The sequence below is a fragment of the Mobula birostris genome, chromosome 9 (assembly GCF_030028105.1).
Source record: "Mobula birostris isolate sMobBir1 chromosome 9, sMobBir1.hap1, whole genome shotgun sequence".
Lineage (NCBI taxonomy): Eukaryota > Metazoa > Chordata > Chondrichthyes > Myliobatiformes > Myliobatidae > Mobula > Mobula birostris.
Window position 1 is genome coordinate 148,946,589 of NC_092378.1, and position 26,311 is coordinate 148,972,899.

Consider the following 26,311-nt stretch of genomic DNA (forward strand, 5'->3'; position numbering starts at 1 on the left):
TTCCCTCTCTCCTCCCCTCCCCATCTCTCCTCCCTTCCCCATCCCTCCCTCTCCTCCCCATTCCCCTTCTCTCGTCCCCTCCCCTCCCTTCCCCATCTCTCCCTCCCGTCCCCATTCCACTCCTCTCCCCATCCCTCCCTCCTCACATTCCCCCTCTCTTCCCCATTCCCTCTCCCCTTCCCCTCTTCCCTCCCTCTTCACATTCCCCTCTCTCCCCTCCCCATTCCCCTTCTCTCAATCCCACTCACCCACTCATTTCCTCTCTCCACTCCCTTCCCCATTTCCTCTCTCCACTCCCCTCCCATACCTCCATCCCACTCACCCTCTCCCAATTCCCTCTCTCTTCACTTCCTATACCGCCCCTCTTCACCCTCTTCCCATTCCCTCCCATCCCCCTTTCTCTCTCTTCACCTCCCTCCCAATTCCCATGTGTGTGGGCAAGGGGAGTCTAGGGTTAACGATAACACATTAAAAATGACCCCCTCATTCCCCAGAGCGATGGAACGAAATCAAGACCCAACAATCTGCCCACCAGCAGGTTCCCCTAGGCGGACACCGTGTTCTCGATCCCTCTCCCTCCCTTTCTCTTTCTCGGGAGACGTGATGTGAAGCCCAATTTTGCAAGTCGTTTCACTTTGCAGCTTCGCGGGCTTGGGAAGCGAAAAAAAAAACCCTAGACCACTCAATCAGTTTCTGTTCCTTTGTCAGACCACGGTGATCATGGGCTCCCAGCACTGTCTCAACCACCCCCCACCCTCTCCCCGTCTCTCTGTCCGAGTACAGAGGGATTATTTCTCCAACCGGGCCAATTCTGTGGGGTCCAACTGCAAATGACAAGAACCGGCACCTCCAGCTGACATAGATGTACAAAAATAAAACGAAACTGCAGAGGCAGACACACATGCCACACCAAAAAAAAAAGTTTTGGGGAGTTTAAACTTCATCTGGCAACGCACCCGTCCTTTCTTTCGAGAGAGAAAAAAAAGGGATTTAAGTTGAGCTTCAGACACAAGCCCTTTTCCCTTCCCATCCCTGTGAGCAGCACACAGGTGATGGGCGGTATCAAAACGGTGCACTGTTGACTCATGGGTTTTTTTTTTCTCCCAGTGTGTTTGGTCTGATCAAAACAAATATGCAGATTTACCGGCTGGCGAGCTCCCGATGCCAGTGAGGGAGTGAGAGAGAGAGAGAGAGGGAGGGAGAAAGAGAGAGAGAGAGCAGGGAGAGAGAGAGAGCAGGAAGAGAGAGAGAGAGAGGGAGCTCGGCAAGGAAACTTACAAACCTAATGTAACAATAACTGCGCCCGCACTCGTTACTTTTCCCGAGGGATGGTGCAGGATTTGGCTCGTCCAGGGGCACTAACGGAGCTCCTAAAAGATCGGTTCCTTTTCCTGAAAGAAACTATATTCCAGCGAAATGAGACTCACACTTTACTTTCTGCTTGGACTGTGTTACCTGCCTGGCGTGTACACTGAGGTAAGGGGGTGCTCTTTATATTTTCCCCCCTTTCAGTTCCTACACAGCACGCGTCAATGCATCGCTCGCAGCTGCCTCTGTGACTTTCTCTCTACGTTTTAAGGGGCGATGATTCTGCATTTCGGTCAAAGAAACTGACACGGAGCCCGGAGCCTGCTCTGTTTGCTGCCCTGACGGTGCACACTGGATCGGCGCGCTACCCGCTCGGACATTTGCATGTACGGTCACTTTTTTTTTTGCAAATGTCCATTTTATTCCCCCCTCCCTTTCTTCAGCCCAGGCGTCGGAGTGTGTTTTATTGCCTTGGGAAAGGGATATTTTGGCGTTGCAATTTTGGTGCGTGACAGCATTTTTTTTACTGTGGCAGGTTTCGACTTGCGCTGCCAAGCGCCTCGCTATTCACTTAACAGTTTAAAACTAAAACCACGCGAATGGACCGTGAGGGGAGAGTGGGGACAATCGTTGCCTGAAAAAGACACCAGCCGCTCTGAGACTGAGCAGGGGAGGCGTGGGGGAGAGGGACAACAGATATAGTTACCGCTGGAAAACTTTGTGGGTGATCGTTAGTGTGTGTGTGAGGGTGGGGGAGCTTTGTTACACGGGAGATGTGTGGGCGTGTGAAGAAGGGGAGCGACGCTCCCTCTCTCCTCTCCCTTCTTTTCCTAACACCAACACCCTCCCTCTCTCTTTCTCTCTCCCTCTCTCTCTTTCACTCCCTCTCTCTTTCTCTCTCTCTCCCTCTCTCTGTCTCACACTTTCTTTCTGTCCCCCCCCCCCAATCTCTCACACTGCTGTGGGCCTGTCTGGTGGTGTGTGTTTGGGGTGATTCATTTGTGTGTCTGTCCGTCTGTGTCTCTCAGTGTATGTTGAAGCGGTGGGTTCGCTCTGTGTGTGTGTCTGTCTGTCTGTCTTTATTCAAGTCATTCTAAGTATGTGCCTGAAGGCTGTGTCTCAGTGTGTGTTTAAGCGTGAGTTGTGTGTGTCTATCTGTAGTCACTTAAGTCTGAGTAAGCGTGTGAGGGTCTGTGTGTAGGGGCCGGGGTAGTCCTGCGTGGGGTTTTACTCCGTCTGGGGTGGGGACAATAGGCTCTCCGTGTCAGAATCCCTCCCTGAAGTTTGAGGGATCCCCGTTATTATCCGCTGAAAAGTTTGAAGGAAACAAAAGCGCCAAGTGCCGCACCACGAGCCGGGTAGCTTCTTGCTGCACTCGGCTGTGGCACTCGGGGTCTTCATTGAACGCCTGGCTGGGAACCAGAGGGAACGAGTGCTGGCCTCTGTAGTATTGAATTGCAGGCGCGGTTTTCCGTGCCTGTCGGTAACATCAGAGCAGGCGGCAGTACGAAAGATACCAGTCCTGCAAAGAACCGTGCTCAACGCCACCTCACTCCCTCGCCGCCCTCTTTTCCCCTTTCAGTATCGTGAAGTTCCACACTGTGTGAGCAGGGCTTGATCTAATAAACCTGACATCTGATTATCTACACGCCAAATAAAAAGAAACTTTACAAGTTTGGTAGAAACTGTCAAAACTTCTTCCACCGTCAAGGAAAAGTCACGCCGCTCTTTCACAGTACTGCACGCTAATTTGTTATTTTGTTTAAAGGAAACCGAATTTCCCCCAGAACTGTTGGAGAAGTTGGCACACAGCGATATTACCAGTATCCGTGATCTTCAGCGCCTCCTGGAGATTGAATCCGTAGGTAAATTATGTTTAAGTGCATCATATTATATATATATATATACATATGGATGTGTGAATTTTAATTCCTTCTCTGCCGTATGGCCTTGTAGGGTACGACGTGCTCTTCACAATGGCAGTTTCTATTTGTTTCTGCCTTGTCTCCAGCCGGGGGTCAGAAATTGAGACACGCACACACACACACCACAGTCTGCTAGCGACCCTGGGGCAAAATGCCGCGTAACTTTGCCGTCCTTGGCACATCCAGGCGCAGAGCACCCGGTTTTACCTCACAGAAAATATTAGAGCTTTGTAACTGCATTCTTGGACCCGGTCCACAGTCAAAGACGCATTCCCCATCCCACAGTGAGCGAGCGCTTGGCTGGCTGATAATCTGCGGTGTCTACATTGCAAACAGTGATTAGATTTTGCTTTTCCGTAGACGGTTGGTGTGTGTCACAGACTGACAGCAACCCTTCCCAACGCCCTCAGAAGTAGCACGTGGTAAAAATTAACCAGAGAGTGACTCCATTCGAAATATCCCTTATTTGTACTTTACTTGTTAAACACAGAATTCTCATCTCCACCAGTGATTCTGGGCAGATGGTATAAACTGTTAGATAACTCAAAAAGTAATTTAAAGTTAAAGCATCTTACTTAGTTGGCAATAAAGGGGCGTAGAAGAGCGAAATAAAAATTGGGAAAACTGGAAGTTATTGATTAATTTATTGAGATACAGCACAGAATAGGCCCTTCCGGCCCTTCGAGCCACTCTGCCCAACAACCCACAATTTTAATCTGAGCCTAATCGCCGGACGATTTACAATGACCCTATTAACCTACCAAGCGGTACATCATTGGACTCTGGGAGGAAACCAGAGCACCTGGAGGAAACCCACACGGTCACGGGGAGAATGTACCAACTCCTGATAGGCAGCAGTGGGAATCGAACCCTGGTCGCCTGTACTGTAATCTGTGCTGACCACTACACTACTGTGCCGCTCCTAGTGGCAGAGCAGACTTGATGGGCCAAATGGCCTAATTTGGCTCCTTTGTCTTATAGCCTCATGTATTGCACATCTGTAGTAATTTATTAAAAGGGGCACTTATTAGAGGTAGCGTAGCGGTTAGCACAATTGATTTATCTATCAATTTTATTTATGTTTGTTTGTTTATTTGTCTATTTATTTACTAAGATACAGCACGAAACAGGCCCTTCTGTCCTGTTGAGCCTCGCTGTCCAGCAACCTCCTCCCCCTGATTTAGCCGTAGCCTAATCACGGAACAGTTTACTGTGACTAATTAACCTACCAGCCGGTATGTCTTTGGACTGTGGGAACCCAAACACCCCGAGGAAACCCACACTATTACTGCGCCAGCGACCTGGGTTCAGTTCCTGCCGCCCTCTTTAAGGAGTTTGTACCTTCTCCCCGTGACCGCCCGGGTTTCCTCCCACGTCCCAAAGACGTACCGCTTGATAGGCTAATTGGTTACATGGGTGTAATTGGGTGGCCCAGGCTCATTGGGCCGGTAAGGCCTGTTTGTTACTGTGCTGTATCTCTAAATAAAATAAATAAATGCGGTGATGTTTTGTGGAATACAGTGCTTGAGGACTGTGGGACAAATGTGGGCAGATGGGAATACAGCTGGCATGGATGAGTTGGGCTGAAGGGCCTATTTCCTAACCGTATAACTGTATGACACTAACTGCGGTGGTTCACTATACCCCTTACATACATCGCTGGACACGCAGAGTTAAATTACCACAGAACAATTTATTTTATAATTTTAGTCTGTACATAAATGGAACTAACCTCAAAGCCGTACTTAAAGGGCAACTTTTAAATCCTCAGCACAACACACACACACACACACACACACACACACACACACACACACACACACAACACACACACACACACACAAAGCTGGAGGAACTCAGTAGGCTTGGCAGCATCCAGTGAGGTGAACAAACAATCTACGTTTTGGACTCGAAACGTTGACTGTTTATTCCTCTCTATGGATGCCTCCTGGCCTGCTGAGTTCCTCCAGCATTTTGTGTGTTGCTCTGCATTTCCAGCATCTGCAGAATCTCTTGTGTTTTTAGAATACTCAGTACAGGTGAGAGTTCTGGACCTGAAATGACGACTGTCAATTTCCCTCCACAAATGCTGCCCGGCCTACTAAATTCCTCCAGCCTTTAGCTCCACATTCCAGTGTTTGCAGTCTCTCATGTCTCTACTTTAAACTATTATTGCAAGATGGGGAAAAATGCACCATTTTTTGACAGCATCTTTTGAATACATTTTTAAGTTTTCAAGGACATTCAAAGTACTTCACAGAAATGAAGTGCTTTTGCCACAGATGTTTGGAAGAGCAGCAGTTCCCACAAACAATATTGAAATAAACTATCAGTTGGTTTATTTGAATAGAGATTCTTACATAAGTGTTGGCCGGCAACTTTATGAGCAGGAAGAATACTTTTGATGTCATAGGGTGAGAGACTTATCGGGAATCTCTTGAATTGAGCCAGTCTGGAATTAATGAGCCAACTGGTATTTTCTGCGATGTAGTGTTTCTGTGACTCAGTGGTTCCACTGGGCTTCTTTATTGCCTTATTAATGTAATAATTAAAACAAAAATTCAGGGCTAAATATTCTTCTTACTCTGTTGTTGAACATCACTGAAGATTTAGATCTCAGAATGTTTAGCAAAATTTTGGGCTTATTTTTTAATAAAATTAAATTTAGGGATACAGCTCAGTAATAGGCCCTTCCGGCCCAATGAAACTCCGCCACACAGTAACACACATGTGACCAGTTAATGTACTAACCTGTACATTTTTGGAATGTGGGAGGAAACGCGTGTGATCTCGGGGAGACTGCAGCAGGAATTGAACCTGGGTCGCTGGCACAGTAAGGCATTATGTTAACCGCCATGCTACCGTGGCCCCCCCAACGGTTTTTATACCGTGCGATAGAAACAGAGGCAGTAGAAACAGAAACAGAAGATTAGATTTTACATTTAGATATAGGCTCCTTTAATATCAGAGAATGTATACTGTATACAACCTGAAATTTGTTCTCTTCACAGGTACAAAACACAATAAATATAAATACATAAGGTAGATTGATCGTGTGTCTATTCAGTTGTGACACTAGGCACAAGAGTATCTATAGATAAGGTGACTCTGACAGGAAATGATAAAGTAGTGGTGGTTGGGGGTGTGAAACGGTGGGTTAGTGGGTAGAGGTGTTAATCTCCCCTTACTGCCTGGGGACAAGTAAAGGTCAATTGTTTCGTCATAATTTTGTTCAGATCACTGCAAATGTTAGTAAATGACTCGACAAAGGTCTTGCTTCTATCTTTGTTTTCCCTTTGACATCTGCACACCTTCAGCCTCAATACAAACAGACCAGACACATGATCAGGACAATAGTGAGCTGCACGGACGTTCAGTTTGGTCAGAGTTGACTGTCGTTGAGAAGAGCTGCAACGTTTTTTTTTACAGCAACAAAGAAAATGTTGGAGGAATTCAGCAGGTTAGGCAGCATCTATGGTGAGAACGAACAGTTGACGCTTTGAGTTGAAATCCATCATCAGGGCTGGAAAGGTAGGGGGAAGAAGCCAGAATACGAAGTGGGAGGGGCCGAGGAAAGGAGTACAAGCTGGCAGGTGATAGGTGAGACCAGGTGAGGGGGAAGGTGGGTGGGGTATAAAGTGAGAAGGTGAGACGTGATAGGTGGAAGAGGTAAAGGGCTGAAGAAGAAGGAACGTGATAGGTGAGGAGAGTGGGCCATGGGAGAAAGGGAAGGAGGAGGGGCACTAGAGGGAGGTGATGGGCAGGTGAGAAGAGAAGGGGTGAGCGGGGAGAAAGAATGGAGATTGGAAAAAAGAGAGAAGGGGAAGGTGGGGAGGGTGGAATTACTGGAAGTTAGAACAATTGATGTTCGTACCATCAGGTTGGAGGTGACCCAGATGGAATATGAGGTGTTGATCCTCCAATCTGAGAGTCACCTCATCATCATGACAGTAGAGGAGGCCATGGACTAAAAAGTTGGAATGGGAATGGGAAGTAGAATTAAAATGTGTCACCACCAGGAAATCTCGACTGTTGTGGCAGACAGAGTGAAGGTGCTGGACTAAATGGTTATGTGTATGTATATGTGTGTGTGTATGTTTGTGTGTGTGTGTATATATATATATATATATATATATATATACACACACACACACACACACGCACACACTGTATATTTACATATGTGTATAATTCATTTCTTTGAAACATGCAATAGTGATGACAGAAGCACAAGATTGATGTGACTAAAACTTAATAAGCAGCAGAGAACTAGAACTAACCATCTAAAAGGCTGGCGCCAATCTGGGCGAAGTAAAGTAAGGTAGAAAACCATTTGGTGAAAAATAATTTACACACCTTCAGGAAAGCATGTTCAAAGTTCAAAGAAAGTTTATTTTCAAAATACGTATATGTCACCATATACTACCCTGACATTCATTTTCTTGCAGGCATTCACAGTAGAGTAAAGAAATGTAATAGAATCAGTGAAAAACTACACACAGAGACTGACAAACAACCAATATGCAAAACAGGACAAAACTGTGCAAATCCAATAAATTAATACATAGCTGTGCAAATACAAAAACAATTAATAAAAATAATAATAGATAGATAAATAAATACATAGACAAGTAAATAAATAATACTGAGAACATGAGTTATAGAGTCCTTGAAAGTGAGTCTTTAGGTTGTGGAATCAGTTCGGTGTTGAGGTGATGGGGGAAAAGGGATGGAAGAAGTGGGCCAAACAACAGGCTTCTTTGCCTAAGACAGTCCTGTGATTCTATATTTCACTGGTTGCAACCTACACTATACTAAAGCCACTGCACTAGTTAGAAAGAAAGTAACTAACAGAAATTGTAATAGTAACTGTACTTTAGGGAGATTCATACACAAAGAAATGAATACCGTAGGGACAGTATGGTAGCATAGTGGTTACTATGACCCCGGTTCAATTCCTGCCACCATCTATAAGGAGTTTGTACATTCTCCCCCTGACCCCCATGGGTTTCCCTCGGGTGCTCCGGTTTCCCACACTGCAAAGAAGTATGGGTGACTAGCTTAATTGGACACATGGGTGTACTTGTGCAACACAGTCTCACTGGGCCAGAAGGGCCTCTTACTGTGTTGTATCACTAAATAAAAATATAAAATAAATAGACAGAAACCTTTAATTTGAAAATATATTTCAAAAAAAAATCATTGTTGACCTGAGTAGAGAAGCGGGTCATGCCACAACATGGATGGAAAGGCTTAGTCTCTGAGGTGGGTGGTGAGGTGGAGGTACAGTACACGTCAACCGAATGAGGTGTAAGGTGCTCCTTCCCTCTGCGAGCCTGCAGGTAATCCCTGGGGAAAGGTGTAGCACCTGCTTAGCGCCCCCCCCCCCCCCGATCACGGTCACATGAAGCCATGGGAGCAGGTGGTGGATGGTCGTATGACCATCACAAGTCCTGGTTATGCGACCACCGATGTCAGGCAGACAATCTGTATTGATGATGGCTGGGGTCACCCGTCTTGTAAAGACACTGCCCAGAAGAAGGCAATGGCAAACCACTTCTGTAGAAAAATTTGCCAAGAACAATCATGGTCACAGAAAAACCATTATCACCTACATGATACGACGTAATAATGATGATGAATCCCTGAGGAGCGTTTAATGTCTCTGTGCCTGTACTTGATGGAGTAAAGAAGGATGAGGGAATACCTCATGGAAATCTTCCAGATGCAGGAAGTCTTGGATAGAGTGGGCATGGAGAGGGTGTTTCTTGTAGTAGGAGAGGTCTAGAATCTGAGGGCACAGCCTCAGAAAAAATAGATGGCCTTTTAAAGTGGAGATGAGGAGGAATTTCTTCAACGGGGGGGGGTGAATCTGTGGAAATTTCTTGCCATAGTCAGCTGTGGAGGCCAAGTCATTAGGTGTATTTAAGGTAGAGATTGCCAGGTTTTTCATTGCTCATGGGGTTACGGGAAGAATGGGTTTGAATCTTAACCAGCTGTGATAGAAAGGCAGAGCAGACTAGATGGGCTAAATGGTCTAAATTTACTCCTGTATCTTAATGGTCTCTTGAATATGTAAAATAAAATGGAAAATCCAGAGGAATTATCCATTAGGACAGCCACAGAGGCATGGTACTGAGAGAGATTTCCCCTTATACTCTCAGTTTATTGTACCAAAACTTTCCTTGCAGTTTTTTTAAATGAGTGTAATCTACAGGATACCAGTCTTTGTTCTGCAGACACTTTTGGAAATGAAGGTGTTTAGAGTTGGGGCTGGACAGAACTGAGACTGTACAATGCAGAAGACAGACTCAACTTGTCTGTGTTTCTCACTGATAACAAGAGTGTTTTCTATAAACACTAGTTTGAGTTCGCTGCAGTTTAAAACATAGATGAGTTTAATTTAACAAACTGGCGCTCTGATAGTGTGATATTTCCAAATATTGGCCACTTTATTAGCTGCACCTGTACATCTGCTTGTAAATGCATATATCTAATCAGTCAATCATGTGGCAGCAACTCAATGCATAAGACCATGCAGACATGGTCAGGAGGTTCAGCTGTTCAGACCAAACATCAGATTGGGGAAGAAATGTGATCTGAGTGACTGTCGGTGCCAGATTGGATGGTTTGAATGTCTCAGAAGCTGCTGATTCTTGGGATTTTCCAACACAACAGTCTCGAGAGTTTACAGAGAATGGTGTGAAAAACCCAAAAACATCCAGAGAGCAGCAGTACTGTGGGCGAAAATGCTTTGTTAATGAGAGAGATCAGAGGAGAATGGCCAGACTGGTTCAAGCTGATAGTAGGGGGCAGTAACTCAAGTAACCACGCTTTATAACAGTAGTGTACAGAAGAGCATCTCTGAATGCACAACCATGCAGAAGGCCATGAACATATGCCCAGTGGCCACTTTATTGGGCAAAGGAAGTATGTAGTAAAGTGGACCTAGAGTATATATGCTGCAGAATGGCTCTGTCTTCTTATAATTTAATGCCCAATAAGGTATATTCAACTGCTTTTAAACAGAAATTTTAACTGTTAAACTTTTTAGTGGGTGCTGCTTGGATATGTTATTGACTTAAGGTGAAGCAATAGGCTTACAGATCAGAAAAGCCATGCTTTGTTTGGCGAATATGATGATTATACTTCTTGATAGAAGTCCTGACGTTATGGAGGACTACAGCACAGAATCAGGCCCTTTGGCCCACCTTGTCCGTGCTGAACGATTAATCTGCTGAGTCCCATTGACCTGCACCCAGAACATAGCCCTGCATAGCCCTCCCATCCATATGTTGTTGTTGAGTGCTGTTGAGTCGCCGTCGACTTACGTTGACCCTATGGATAGTGTAGTTGTCCGTAGGGTTTTCATGGCAAGATATGGAAGTAGAATCTCAGGCCTTTCTTCTGCGCAGATACGGCTGGATTTGGACTCAGGACTATCCATCTCTAAGTCCAGTGATGATGCCACTGGCTGGCCCTCCCATCCATATACCTATCCAAATTTCTCTTAAATGTTGAAATCGGACCTGAATCCACCACTTCTACTGGCAGCTCATTCCACACTCTCACCAACCTGTGAGCAAACAAGTTTCTCCTCGTGTCCTACTTAAACATTACAACTTTCACTCTTAACCATGACCTTTAGTTCTAGTCTAACTTGCCCTTGGTGGAAAAAGCCTGAGATTACAGAAGTGTGAAAATTCCTCTATTGTTTGCATTCTTTAATGTTATTTTGGTGGCAAATAAAAGAATCTGTAACAAGTTAAATAAAAGGCTAAATTTCCTCTTATTTAGCAGAGTGCTTATTATTGAGATGATCAAAAATTAATGCTTCGCATCCATGACGAATGGTCATAATCCCAGAAGTGTTGGATTGACTTTGTCCATGTGGGGGGACCTCAACTGAAACCTATCCAATGTTGAAAGGCTTGGATAGACTGGGTGTGGAGAGGATGTTTCCCATAGTGGGGGAGTCTAGGACCAGAGGGCACAGCCTCAGAAAAGAAGGTCATGCTTTCAGAACAGAGATGAGCAGGAATTTCTTTGGCCAGAGGGTGGTGAATCTGTGGAATTCATTGACGCAGATGGCTGTGGAGGCCAAGTCACTGGGTAAATTTAAAGGTTGCTAGGTTCTTGATTCGTAAAGGCGTCAAAGGCTGTATGAGGCAGGTAGGAAAATGGTGTTGAGAGGGATAATAAATCTGCCATGACAAAATGGCAGAGCAAACTTGATGGACTGAATGGCGCAACTCTGCTCCTGTGTCTTATGGTTTTGTTGTATTTTGGGTTCTTGTTCTATACGGGGGTTGGGAGATTGTCAGACAGAGGTGTGGCGGCAATTGCGGACTCCCCAGCACATTGTTAGGTTGTGTTAGTTGTTAATGCAAACAATGTATTTCACTGTGTGTATCGATGTATGTGTGATATATAAATGAAACTAAATCTGAATATGAATGGCGGAAGGAAATGATAAAGGGTCTTGGCTCATAACGTTGACTTTTTTTTCTTTTCCATGGATGCTGCCTGACCTGCTGAGTTCCTCCAACGTTTTGTGTGTGAATTGGGTCAGACTTCAGAAGCCTAACTAAACAAGTGAACAGATTACTGAATAGTCAATTGAACCTTTAAAGCCCAAAGAAAATAAATTATGAAAATAAAGGTTAAGAAAGAGGGCACTAAGCAAGATTAGGAAAGTCCCTCCCCTCCCCCACTGTATTATGTAAATGCTCTGCATATACCGACCACCAGTCAAACTTTGCCCATGCATCTTACTTCTGATGTGACCTTTGACAGTAGAGTTGGCAGGCCACTTGGCCATTGTGAAGGTGAATGAATCTCAACAAAATCCAGCCCATTCTGCTACAGCCTGTGGATTGCCGCTTTGAAACTTGGAACATAGAACATTACAGCACAGTACAGGCCTTTTGGCCCACAATATTTTGCCAGCCTTTTAACCTACTCAATCTAACCCTTCCCTCCTACATAGCCCTCTATTCTCCTATCATTCATGTGCCTATCTAGAATCTCTTAAATGTCCCTAATGTGTCTGCCTCTACCACCACCCGTGGCAGGGCATTCCATCATCCTCCCATTACACTTTTCTCCAATAACCTTGCGCCTGCCGGTACTATCCACTGCAACATGCACAAAATGCTGGAGGAACTCAGCGGGCCAGGCAGCATTTATGGAAAAGAGTAAACAATAGATGTTCCAGGTCGAGGCCCTTCATCAGGACTGGGGAAAAAATGATGAAGGGTCTCGGTCCAAAATGTTTGCTGTTTACTCTTTTACATAGATGTTGCCTGGTTTGCTGAGTTCCTCTAGCATTTTGTGTGTGTTGATTGGATTTCCAGCAACTGCAGATTTTCTTTTGTTTGTGATTATCCATTTCTGCCCTGGGAAAACTTCTCTGGCTATCCACTTGATCTATGCCTCTTATCATCTCTATCAAGTAACCTCTCATACTCCTTTGCTGTAAAGGGAAAAAGCTTGGTCCATTCAATTTATCTTCATAAGATATTCTCTCTAATCCAGACAGCGTCCTGTTAAATCTCCTCTGCACCTCCTCGAAAACTTCTGCATCCTTCCTAGAATGAGGAGGCGAAAAATGAACAAATGTGGTCTAACTACATAGAGCAGCAACATTACCTCACTCCTCTTGAACTCAAAAGTTCAGTGAGGTACTGTTGTCAAGGTTTGGCATTGAAACTCCAACATTTAGTTTCTTAGTGAGATGTTACGGGGCATTCAGACTGTTCTTTACATATGTACTTCTAGAAAGCTGTATTTTTCTTTGTACAAAATGTTTTGCACATTGAAGAATTTGAGTAGGAATTATCACAGGCGATAGGAATGGGATTTACTTCACGTTCTCCCTCCTGTGACACTTTATCTCATGTTCTCAACAGAGAAGACTACTTCTGGGAATTTTGCACATGAGGATTTGTGGGAATGAATATTCTGAATTATATTACGAGAATAGAAGGACGTCCCGTTATTTAGTGAATTAACTTATTTAACGATACACCATGGTTTTTGGTTGGGTGCCAGACGCTTGGAGAGATTCAGCAGGGGGCGAGTGCCTGTCGCTTGGCCGGGGGCCATGGTTGAGTGATCAGCAACTTGGGCCGGCTCCCCCACCGGACGTAGTCTGGTGAGGAGGGTGTGAGGACACCCGGCAGGACTGAAAAAGAACAGGACCTGACAAAGGGCGGATGAGCTCCTTGTGAGCCAACGACCATCTTCTATGGAAGAGATTAAAGCCTCACCGCGTATCCAGGAATCGTATGCTATGCACTTAGTTAGAAGAGACATGATGAACTTGGGCGCTGCACCATGTGCCTGAACCTGCCCAAGGCCTCTGCCTGAGGAAGGGCCAAGCTCGAAGAAGTGGCTGCGGCTGGAGGCCGACACGGCCTCGAGCTCGAGTTCGGCGGGGGACGGCGGCAGGCGGTGCCAAGGCGGCCAGCGAGAACAAACTGGAGGAGAGGCTGTACTCGGTGCTGTCGCAAGATTGAAGAAGATGGAGGTACATAGCCGCCAACCCCGGATTCGGAACGGCACCCACTGACTGACTGACGTGAAGTAGACCCACTGCACCAGAAATCCCTAACAAACCAAACGAACCCAAACCTATTCACTGGACAATTTACAATGACCATTTAACCTTCCCTGCCACACCTTTTGACCGTGGGAAGAAACCGGGACACTAAGGACAGACAGACTCCCGACAGTCAGCATCAGAATTGAATTCTGAACTCCGGAACGCCTTGAGCTGTAATAGCGTTGCACTAACCGCAACACTACCATGGTGGGGTTCATCTTTAGAACAGAGATGAGGAGGAATTTCTTCAACCAGAGAGAGGTGAATCTGTGGAATTCATTGCCACAGATGGCTGTGGAGACAAAGTCATTGGGTATATTTGAAGTGGAGGTTGATAAGTTCTTGATTAATCAGGGTGTCAAAGGTTACAGGGAGAAGGCAGGAGAATGGGGTTGAGAGGGATAATAAATCAGCCATGATGAAATGACAGAATAGACTCAATGGGCTGAATGGCCTAATTCCATTCCTGTATCTTATAGTCTTAGAAATTCGATATTGTATTAGTTATAATAGATTGCATTGTTTAATTTAACTTCAGTAGAAGCTGAAGTATTGTTTACCTCTGATGTAATCTTATAGGTCATTGTTAGTTCAGTATAGCACCTGGTGAATAAGTCACATTGCAGCTGTTTTAAGTGCTGGTTAGGCCACATCAGGAATATTGTTTGCCTTTGTGATCACCTCATATCAGGAAGGATGTGGAGGCCTTGGAGAGAGTACAAAAGAGGTTCTCCAGGACATGTCCTGGACTAGAGAGTATTCACTGTAAGAAGAGGTTGGACAAACTAGGATTGTTTGTCCTCATCGAGGGATCAGAAGTGGAAAGGGTGAACAGTTTCAAGTTCCTGGGTGTCAACATCTCTGATGATCTACCCTGGGCCCAACATGTCGATGCAATTACAAAATGGCTGTATTTCATCAGGAGTTTGAGGAGATTTGGTATGTTACCAAAGACACTTGCATATTTTTACACATGTACCCTGGAGAGCATTCTGACTGACTACATCACCATCTGGCGGGGGGGGGGGGTGGTGGGTTGTGAGTCACAGGATCAAAATAAGCTGCAGAAATTTGTCAACTCGATCAGCTCCATCACTAGCCTCCCCAGCATCCAGGATATTGTCGAGGAGCAATGCTTCAGAAAGGAGGCATCCATCATCAAGGACCCCTGTCACCCAGGACGTGCCCTCTTCTCATTGCTACCATCAGGGAGGAAGTATGAGAGCCTGAAGACACGTACTCAATATTTTAGAAATGGCTTCTTCCCCTCTGCCATCAGATTTTTGAATGAACAATGATGCCATAAACACTACCTCACTACTTTTTTATTCTCCCTTTGCACTACTTAGTTAATTTAACTTCATACACGCACACACAATAATTTTTACTGTACTTCACAATTTTTATTATTGGGTATTGCAGTGTAATGCTGCCACAGAACAACAAATTTCATGACAGATGCCGGTGATAGACAACCCGCTTCTGATTCTGGTTTTGTCTGGAGCGTCAGAGGCTGAGGTTAGAGCTGATAATACTATGAGAGGCACAGACAGGGTAGGCAGTCAGAATCTTTTCCGTAGACTGGAGGTATCGTATTGCAGAGGGCATGACTTAACGTCAAAGGGGGAAAGTTTAAGGGAGGCGTGTGGTAGGCAGGTTTTTGACACAGTGTGGTCGGTGCTAGGGGAAAATGGATGGAAACAGAAACAATAGCGACACTTAAGAGGTATTTGGTCTGATGTATGGACAGGCAGGGAATGGAGGGACATAGATCATGTGCAAGCAGATGGGATGGGTCAGTACAGACATTGTGGGCTGAAGGGTCTGGCCCTGTGTTGTACTGTTCTTGAGATGAGGAGACAAAGTTTGTTCTCTGGTGTATGCTGAGTGAACCAATCTAATAGTCGGATAGCAGTCTGGAATGTTAGAAGCTGACCACGATATTTGTATTACTTTTACTATCTACTTATGTCGGGGAACTTTCCCCTAATAGTGAGTGTCTTCAGCTAGATGTATGGCGACCGGTGTGGAAATTCATCCTGTCCAGGAAAGGAAATCTGTCGTCCTTACTTGGTCTGTCCTCCACGTGACCCCAGGCCATGGCAACATGGTCTCCTAATTATCCTATAGATACCGCGGTCTCTGAGGCCCTCCGTTGGTTGGGTCCTGTGTGCCAGCTGTCTACGTGATACGCAAGCCAGGGCTGTATGATATAGAGAGCAAGGTGTCCATGTAGCAGCTTTCCCCTCTCCACACTGCTGATGAATCTAAACGAACGGGAGAGACCTATACGGTCTGGCAGCAGTGGTGTCGCAGTAGTTGCTGGTCAGTGTTGAACTCAATGTAGGGCTACCTTGTAGACTCCAGCTTCAAAAGTTTCCCCTGGGTTTACTCATGAAATCTCACCTGTGAGTGGGTATAGCGAATGTTTGAGATCAGAGCTTTCTCTTCTAGATAAGCTGCCAACCACAGCTGACGAACGCCATCAGGCTGAAACACACACACACACACACACACACACACACACACACACACATGCACACACACACACACACACACACACGCACACACACACGCACACGCATACACAAAAATTGTGAGGTAGTGTTCACGGGTTGAAAAGAGTCAGAATCAGGTTTACTATCACTACATATGCCACTGAATTTGTTGTTTTGCAGCAGCAATACATTAAAAAGTTTCTATAAATTACAAGAAGAAATCTGAAAAATAATTAAGTAGTGCAAAAAGAGAGCAAGATAGTGATGTAATGCTCATGGGTTCGTGGACCATTCTGAAGTCTGATGGCAGAGGGGAAGACGCTGTTCCTAAAATGTTGAATGTGTGTCTGCTGTACCTTTTCCCGGATGGTAGTCGAGTGAAGAGGGCGTGTACTGTGTAATGTAGTGATGGACACTGCTGCTTGAGGTGTCAACATGAAGATGTGCATGATGGTGGGGAGACTAGTGCCCGTGATGGGGCTGGCTGGGTCTATGACCCCTCTGCAGCTTTCTCTGATCCTGTGCGTTGATGCCGCAATACCAAACAGTGATGAAGCAGGTGCACGTGACGGGTATGGGTATCCATAATGTGCATTCTGACACAGAGACCGTGGGCACAGCAGTGTGTGGGTGGGTGTGGGGAACAGCCTTTCACGTCCACGTTTTGCTTCCCTTCAGACTGGTTCAGTCTCATACTTGGACTTGGCCCGTTTACTCAAGTGCAACAGTGTGCAAAGCTCTTAGCAGGCAGGGCAGATTCATCTTTGATCACTAGCACTACATGCACTGAAGTCAGTGGAACTGATCATGTTTAGGTCAGTTCTCTGTTTTTAGGATTAACTATCAAAGGCTTTATTTTCCACTCAAACACGAGGAAACCTGCAGATGCTGGAATTTCAAGCAACGCACATAAAAGTTGCTGGTGAACGCAGCGGGCCAGGCAGCATCTCTAGGAAGAGGTACAGTCGACGTTTTGGGCCGAGACCCTTCGTCAGGACTAACTGAAGGAAGAGTTAGTAAGAGATTTGAAAGTGGGAGGGGGAGGGGGAGATCCGAAATGATAGGAGAAGACAGGAGGGGGGAGGGATGGAGCCAAGATCTGGATTCTGACATGTCTATCCACGGCCTCCTCTACTGTAAAGATGAAGCCACACTCAGGTTGGAGGAACAACACCTTATATTCCGTCTGGGTAGCCTCCAACCTGATGGCATGAATATTGACTTCTCTAACTTCCATTAATGCCCCACCTCCCCTTCGTACCCCATCTGTTATTGCCCATCCTCTGGGCTTCCCCCCTCCCACTTTTCCTTCTCCCTGGGCCTCCTGTTCCATGATCCTCTCATATCCCTTTTGCCAATCACCTGTCCAGCTCTTGACTCCATCCGTCCCCCTCCTGTCTTCTCCTATCATTTTGGATCTACCCCCCCTCCCCCTTTCAAATCTCTTACTAACTCTTCCTTCAGTTAGTCCTGACGAAGGGTCTCGGCCTGAAACGTCGACTGTACCTCTTCCTAGAGATGCTGCCTGGCCTGCTGCGTTCACCAGCAACTTTTATGTGTGTTGCTTGAATTTCTACTGTTGGCAAAGCGAGCGAGAGCAAAGCAAGGTAGCGTGAAGCTATTACAGCTCGGGGGCACCAGAGTTCGGAGTTCAATTCTGGCATCCTCTTTAAGAACTTTGTTCGTTATTCCTGCGAGTGCTTGGGTTTCCTCCAGGTGCTGCAGTTTCCTCCCACAGTCCAAAGACGTACTGGTCAGTAGATTAATTGATCATTGTAAATGGTGCTGTGATTAGGCTAGGGTTAAATAGGGAGGTTGCGGGGTGTCATGGCTCGTTGGGTTGGAAGGGCCAGTTCTGTGCTGCATCTCTAAAAATTAAGAAAACAGATTTTGAAAAGATGTAGAAGATAAAATGTCTTGATGGATGGTTTGGTAAAAGGATGATAATACCTGGTTGAAAGCAAACTCTGGACTTTACTGAATCGGGACACCATAAAATACAAAACTCTGATGCGGGCTCTCAGTCCGAAATGTCGGCTGCACATTTCCCCTCACAGATGTTGCCTGTCCCTCTGAATTCCTCCCTTAGTTTGTCCTTGTCTGCTCCAGACCCCAGCATCTGCACACTCTTGTGTCTCCACTATAAAATGCACTGTGTTGAATCACTCCAGTTTTCGTCTTCTTATAGTGACAAAAATAGATACCTTTAGTTACACGCTCTCTTCTCGCTGCTGCCATCAGGAAGGTGGTACAGGAGCCTTAGGTCCCACCCCACCAGGTTCAGGAAGAGTTATGGGCCTTCAAATGAACCAGCGTAAATGACTTAACTTACCTCAACTCTGAACTGTTTCCACAACCGACGGACCCACTTTCAACAACTCTACAATTAATGTTCTTAATATTCTTTCCTTATGTATTTGTTTATTATTTTCATATTTGCACAGTTTTTCTTTTTTGCACATTGGTTGTTTGTCCATCTGTTGTGTGCAGATTTCCTATCTCTATTTTCTATTGATTGTATTGCCTGTGTACTTACTCTGAATGTCCACAAGAAAATGAATCTTAGGGTAGAATATGGTGACAGATATATATACTTTGATAATAAATTTGTTTGAACTTTGAACTTTAAACAACAATTCTCATGTCTGACCTTAAACAAACCACCAGTCACAACACAATGGAGGAACTCAGCAGGTCGGGCAGCATCCGTGGAAACGATCAGTCAACATGGAAACGATTAGTCTTTCATCTCCAACTGTCGCTGAGACATCAACCGTCTCAACTTCACCACTCCTCTCTCCTGTTCCAACCTCACTCCCTCTGAATGCACTGCCCTCCACTCTCTCCGCACTAATCCCAACCTCACTATCAAACCCGTTGACAAAGGTGGTGCCGTAGTAGTCTCGTTGACTGATCGTTTCCACGGATGCTGCCCGACCTGCTGAGTTCCTCCGGCGTGTTGTGAGTGTTGCTTTGACCCCAGCATCTGCAGAGTATCTTGTGCTTAAACAAACCACATTTTGTGCATATTCAAAAGAGGGACCATGCATTTGCTGGTATTGCAAAGTTTTGATTTATTTTATCAGAATCAGATTCATTATCACTGAAATGTAGTTAGTAGCTTTACAGCAGCAATACAAAAGGTATATTGCTGCACCTGTGTTAGCCCAGATGTCCTTTTATTCTGAGGCTGTGCCCTGTGGTCACAGACTCCTCCACTATAGGAAACATTCTGTCCACATCCAATATCTCTAGGTCTTCCAAAATTCGACAGGTTTCACTGACTTCCCGCCTCATTCTTTTAAACTCCAGTGAATACAGGCCCAGAGACATCAAAAGCTCCTTGTATGTTAACTCTTTCATTCCCGGGATCATTCCTGTGAACTTCCTCTGGACGCTTTCCAATGCCAGCTCATTCTTTCTTAGACAAGGTGTCCAAAACCGTTTACAGTACTCTGATCTGACCAATGCCTTATAAAGCTTCAGCATTACAGCATTGCTTTTATATTTTAGTCCCCTTGAAATTAATGCGAAAATTGCATTTGCCTTCCATACCACTGACTCAGCGTTGAAAACTCAATTGTCCTTGAGTGGAAAATACTGCAAAAAGTAGTGGATACAGCCCAGTCCATCATGAATAAATCCCTCCCCACCATTGAGCACATCTACACGGAGCACTGTCCCAGGAGAGCAGCATCTATCATCAGGGACCCCCACCACCCAGGACATGCTCTCTTCTCGTTGCTGCCATCAGGAAGAAGGTACAGGACCCTCACGACTCATACCACCAGTTACTACTCTTCAACCATCTGGCTCTTAAACCAGAGGGGATAACTTCACTCAAATTCACCTGCCCCTTCACTGGACTGTACCCACAACTCACTTTTAAGGGCTTTTCATCTCATGCTCTCAATATTTATTGCTTATTTTTTTATTATTAGTATTTCTAATGTATTTGCACAGTTTGTTGTACTTTACACACTGGTTGTTTGGCGGCCCTGTTGGGTGTGGTCTTTCATTGTTGGACGTACTGAGTATGCCCCTAAGAAGGTGAATCTCAGGGTTGTATATAGTAATATATTTCTACTTTGACCTTTGAACTCTGAACCTGCAAGTTAGCCTTTAAGGAATCCTGCTCAATGACTTAGTAGCTAAGTACATTGCTTGGTGAGGAATGGAGGCAAACAGAGCAGAGGGTCACTGCTTCTGTCTCTTCAAAGTTCAAAGTAAAATTTATTATCTGAGTCCATATATGTCACCACATACAACCCTGAGATTCATTTTCCTGCGGGCATACAACAAATCTATAGAATAGTAACTGTAAACGGGATCAATGAAGGAGCAAGTAGAGCATAGAAGACAACAAACTGTGCAAATGCAAACATAAATAAGTAGCAATAAATGGTAAGAGCATGAAATAACAAGATAAAAAGTCCTTAACATGAGATCACTGGTTGTGGGAACATCACAATAGATGAATGTAGTTCTCTCCTTCTGTCCACAAGCCTGATGGTTGAGGGGTAGTAACTGTTCTTGAACCTGGTGGTACAAGTCCTGAGGCACCTGTGCCCGCTACCCATTGGCAATGTTGAGTTCTCTTGATTTCATATAAAACAAGAATACTAGAATTGTCTCCTGAATTCTTAGGCTCCTGATCAGAAACTTTGCATGTCTGAACATCAAATGCGGGTAGTTGCACCTTGAAGTTGAAAAACTGCACTGTCGTGTCTTGTTTGAGATTGAATCGCCCGTGAGATATAAAAAATGCTTTGTGGTTTCCCGCTGAAGAAGTGATATACTGTAGATCAGCACCAAGTAATAAAATATCTGTGTTCATAATTATCACGGCCATGCATCAAAAAGTATGGCTGTTCCAATATGTTCTGTTTTTCTCTTACTACAGGGGATGACGATCATTCAGACTCTAATTTAAGGTCCCACAGTATTAACACAATAAAACACGAGTACACAAAGCGCTCAGCACCTATAAGGAGAAAACGAAGCGTCGGTAAGTTTAACTTAAAGGTTTTATTTGTAAAGAATCCCTCGAAGTATAAATTTATCTTTGGATCTGTGTTGCTGCACTTGTGATTCTTTTACCACAGTGACTGACTAGAACAATCAACAATGTGAAAGTGATTACTTTCAGTCAACTATTACTCATTATTGCTTTATTCCAAGAAATTTCCTTCAACAGTGGTAATATGATTATGACCTGTGGCTTTGAATGGGTTGTGGATAAGATTAGTGCCATTTTATTTGAATGATTTCGCTGTGACGCAGAGACTTTTCTTTACTGTTAAATAACTCAGAATTTTAGCTCTCATTCCCTCATTTAAGTTTTAACGATGAGATTCCTGTACATTACATTCTAGATATATTACTTCCATAAGAGCATAAGACATGGGAGTGGAATCAGGCCATTAGGCCCATTGAGCCTGTTTCATCATTATGCATCTATCTATCATGGGACAATTTACAATGACCAATTAACCTACCAATGGTATGTTTTTGGCCTGCGGGAGGAAACCGGCATGATCATGGAGAGAATGTAGAAACTCCCAACCGGCAGCGGTGGGAATTGAACCCAGGTTGCCTGCACTGTAAAGCATTGTGCTAACCACTTCTGTGCCACCTAATCATCATGGCTGATTGATATTTCCTTTGTCTGTTGCTATGGTATAAAGGTGAGTTGCCCCTATAGTTTAGATCATGTGATACGAAATTAGCTGCCTGGCTATCTACACCACCACCCAAAACTGCATGGAAAATGCACAAACTCCACCTGCGAGTGTTATCTGGAACAGCTCTAGCTGTAATTTGGCTCAAGGACATAGCACACCTTGTGGTTGACTTAATATTGACAGAGTATTCAATCTTCTCTTGTTGTTTATGCTGTTACCTGAACCGCTTGATGTTGCTGCTCTGTGATATACTGTATGTAACTTTAATGGGAACAAACCCAAGAAGAACGTCAAAACAAAGGAAGTACATGACATGGAGGTTCTCTCTGTACTTATCCCAATTCTTTTCTCCTCCTGCTTTGTTTCAGAGTCATGGTTATAGCACAGAAACAGGCTCTTTGGCTCTAGTCTGTGCTGAGCTATTCATCTGCTGAGTCCCATTGATCTGCACCCGGACTGTAGCCCTGCATACCCCTCCCATCCACGTACCTATCCAAATTTCTCCTAAGTGTTGAAATCGAACCTGCATCCACCACTTCCGCTGGCAGCTCATCCTTACTCTCTGAGTGAAGAAGTTCCCCCTCATGGTCTCCTTAAACATTTCACCTTTCACCCTTAACCCATGACCTCTGGTTCTGGACTTGCCCAACCTCAGTGGAAAAGCCTGCTTGCATTTACCCTATCTATATCCCTCACAATTTCATAATTTTGTATCTACTGTAAATCTCCACATATCCATTGCCCATCATTGCTGCCAGTAGGTTCAGTGTGGCTGGGTTGCACGAACCTGTTTCGTAGCAGGCACTTTGGAGAGCAAACGGGATCAGTGGGATGGCTGGTCTCGTTTTCTCCTCACACTCGTCCACACCAGGCAGAGGAGACATCAGAGAAACGTTTGGAACCTTTTCAGTGTACACCAAAGTGCTGTTCAGATTTTCCTGCAGAACTGTGTCAGAATTCCAGCACTTCTAGGGAATTCTACTCCTGAGTAGCCATAGGGGGTGAATCTGTAGAATTCATTGCCACAGACAACTGTGTAGGCCAAGTCATTGGGTATATTTAAAGCAGAGGTTGATAGATTCTTGCAACACACACACACACAAAAAACTGGAAGAACTCAGCAGGCCAGGCAGCATCTAGGAAAAGAATACAGTTGATGTTTCACAACATTTTGTGTGTGTTGCTTGGGATTTCCAGCATCTGCAGATTCTCTCTTGTTTGTTGTTGATAGGTTCTTGATTATTAATGGAGAATAGGATTGAGAGAGATAATAAATCATTCATGATGGAATGGCAGAACAGACTCGATGGGCCAAATGGCCTAATCCTTCTCCTATGTCTTATGGATTGTGTTTTGAGAAGTTAGGCTAGGCGCATTTGTCAAGCACTTCTTTAAGAACTTCTGGGTCACGTGTAAGGGACTGTAATGGTGCAACACAATGTATGTTCACAACCAATGATGCTGTTCACATGAGTGCAACATCAGGGTATTCAATGCAGTGCCAAACGTCCAGTTGTTCACCAGCAAAGGAGGCTCGTCGACATAAATTGTAACATTACACTCAGTGGCCACTTCATTAGGTAGACCTGTACACCTGCTCGTTAATGTAAATATTCAATCAGCCAATCATGCGGCTGCAATTCCCTAGACGACAGCGAGCCGAGCGACCCTGAGGGTGGCCGGGGGGCTATATTAGCATGAACACATGGTCAAGAGTTTCGGTTGCTGTTCAGACCAAACATAAGCATGAAGGAAGAAAATGTGATCGAAGTGACTTTGACCATGGAATGATTGTTGGTGCCAGTCAGAGTGGTTTGAGTGTCTCAAAAACTGCTGATTTATTGGAGTTTTCAACACCACAGTCTCTAGAGTTTACAGAGGATGGTGCAAAAAACAAAACATTCAGTGAGTGGCAATTCTGTAGCTGAAAACGCCCTGTTAATGAGAGAGGTCAGAGAGGAATGGCCAGACTGGTTCAAGCTGACAGGAAGGCGACAGTAACTCAAATAGCCACGCGTTACAGCAGTGGAGTGCAGAAGAGCATCTCTGAATGCACAAAACTTTGCATATTGAAGTGGATGGGCTGCAGCAGCACAACTATACACTAGTATACACATAAGAGGTACCTAATGAAGTGGCCAATGCAAATTATGGGATCACTATTGGATTAGTGTGAGGTTGTTGCAGAGTCGATGGACTGAAGAACCTGCTTCCTTGCTGTATCTCTCTATGACTCTACACTAGGTTGGGCAGTTCAACGTGTGCAGCAGAAGTGGCTGCAGGACTCCACCAGACTGCATCACACATCTCCCCGTCCACATTGATGGCAAAACATTGGCTAAGCAGACAGAATACAGATAATAGCAGCAGCAGATAGATACTTGCACTGAAGCCATATTGTAGTTTGCCAAGTTTTAGTATTACTATATTGTCACTGCACCCACAAGAAACATTGGAATTATTTATGGATTTTTTTGTGGTGATTCTGCAACCTTACTCCACCAGTGTTGACTTCTGTTTGTGGAGAGCTTGGTGGCAAAGGAACAGGAATGTATCCATAAGACCGAAAGGCATAGGCACTGAATTAGGCCATTCAGCTCGCATAATTTGCTCTGCCGTTCCATCGCAGTAGATTTATTATTCCTTTCAACCCCATTCCCCTGCCTCCTTTCCGTAACCTTTGACGTCCTGACTGATCAAGAACTTATCAGCCTCTGCTTTAAGTATACTCAATGACTCGGCCTCCACAGCTGTCTGTAGCAATGAATTCCACAGATTCACCACCCTCTGACTAAAGAAATTCCTCCTCATCTCTGTTCTAAAGGGACGTCCTTCTATTCTGAGGCTGTGCCTCTGGTCCTAGGCTAGCCCACTATACGAAACATCCTCTTCATGTCCACTCTTAAGTCTTTCACTGTTCGATAGGTTTCGATGAGATCCCCCCCCCCCCGCCCAACTCATTCTTCTAAACTCTAGCGACTACAGGCCCAGAGCCATTAAACAGCCCTTGTATGTTAACCCTTTCATCCCCAGGATAATTCTTGTGAACCTTTTCTGAACCCTCTCCAATGCCAGCACACCCTTTTTCAGATAACTGGTCCAAAATTGCTCACAATGCTCCCGAGTGTGGTCTGAGCAAAGCGTTATAAAGTCTCAGCTTTACATCCTTGCTTTTCTATTGCAGTCCTCTCAAAATGAACACTAACATTGCTTTTGCTTTCTTTTCCACCAACTTAACCTGTATCTATAGCCCTTGCAAGTTTCTCTCTTGGGTGTGTGGGATTGTTGAATCAGCGTTTAATGATGGTCAGAGGCAGAATTATCATAATAAAAGTTAGGAAGTGCCAGGCTGTTTGGTATTATCTGCAAATCCTTGCATGATGAGTCACTTACGTACTTTAAACCATTAGGCTGGGGTGGGGGTGGTTCGGCATTGTTTCAGTTAGTCATGTCACCAAAGGAATATTCTCATTCTGCAAATTGCCTTCTTAATATGGAAACGTGCAGGGCACTGGGAATTAAGGAAAAATAATTTTAAAACGGGGAAGAAGAAGGAAAGTAAAGACCAATTGTGAGGCTGTAATGTTCCTTGGATTTGGATTCAAACGGCGCTGATAAGATGTCGAGCTGCTTTCTCAGTGTCTCTGTGGTGGTGCTTCTGGTTTGTAATGTGCATCTGGGTATCCATTAACCTGAACATAATTAATGATTTTGTCAGCAAACACTGCAGTTCAACCTGAGGAAGGGATTGCTCAATTCTGCTCTCAGTGGCCACTTTATTAGGTACACCTGCTCATTAATGCAAATATCTAATCTTCCAATCATGTGGCAGCCAATTAATGTATAAAAGCATGCAGACATGGTCAAGAGGTTCAGTTGTTGTTCAGACCAAATATCAGAACAGGGAATAAATTTGACCTCAGCGACTTTGACAATGGAGTGACCGTTGGTGCCAGACAGGGTGGTTGGAGTATCTCAGAAACTGCTGACCTCCTAGGATTTTCATGTACAACGGTCTCTAGAGCAGGGGTTTCAAACCTGGGGTCCATGGACCCCTTGGTTAATGGTTGGGGTTCATGGCATTAAAAAGATTGGGAACCCCTTGCTGTAGAGTTTACAGAGAATAGTGTGAGAAACAAAAAAAAAATCTAGTGAGTGATAGTTCTGTGGGTGAAAATGCCTTGTTAATGAGAGAAGTCAGAGGAGAACTGGTTCAAGCTGACAGGAAGGTGACAGTAACTTAAATAACCACATGTTACAACAGTGGTGTGCAGAAGAGCATCTTTGATA

At 44.7% G+C, this 26,311-nt stretch overlaps 1 protein-coding gene across 1 annotated transcript in view; it reads left to right on the forward strand.

Moving 5' to 3' along the window:
- The first annotated feature begins 1,132 nt into the window (after positions 1-1,132).
- The window catches only part of LOC140202453 (platelet-derived growth factor subunit A-like), a 78,187-nt gene continuing 53,008 nt past the window's right edge, over positions 1,133-26,311 (forward strand). The window contains exons 1-4 of the mRNA XM_072267318.1: positions 1,133-1,167; positions 1,580-1,694; positions 3,077-3,173; positions 21,241-21,345. Coding sequence (XP_072123419.1) covers positions 1,133-1,167; positions 1,580-1,694; positions 3,077-3,173; positions 21,241-21,345 — 352 coding nt within the window. The remainder of the gene's footprint in view (positions 1,168-1,579; positions 1,695-3,076; positions 3,174-21,240; positions 21,346-26,311) is intronic.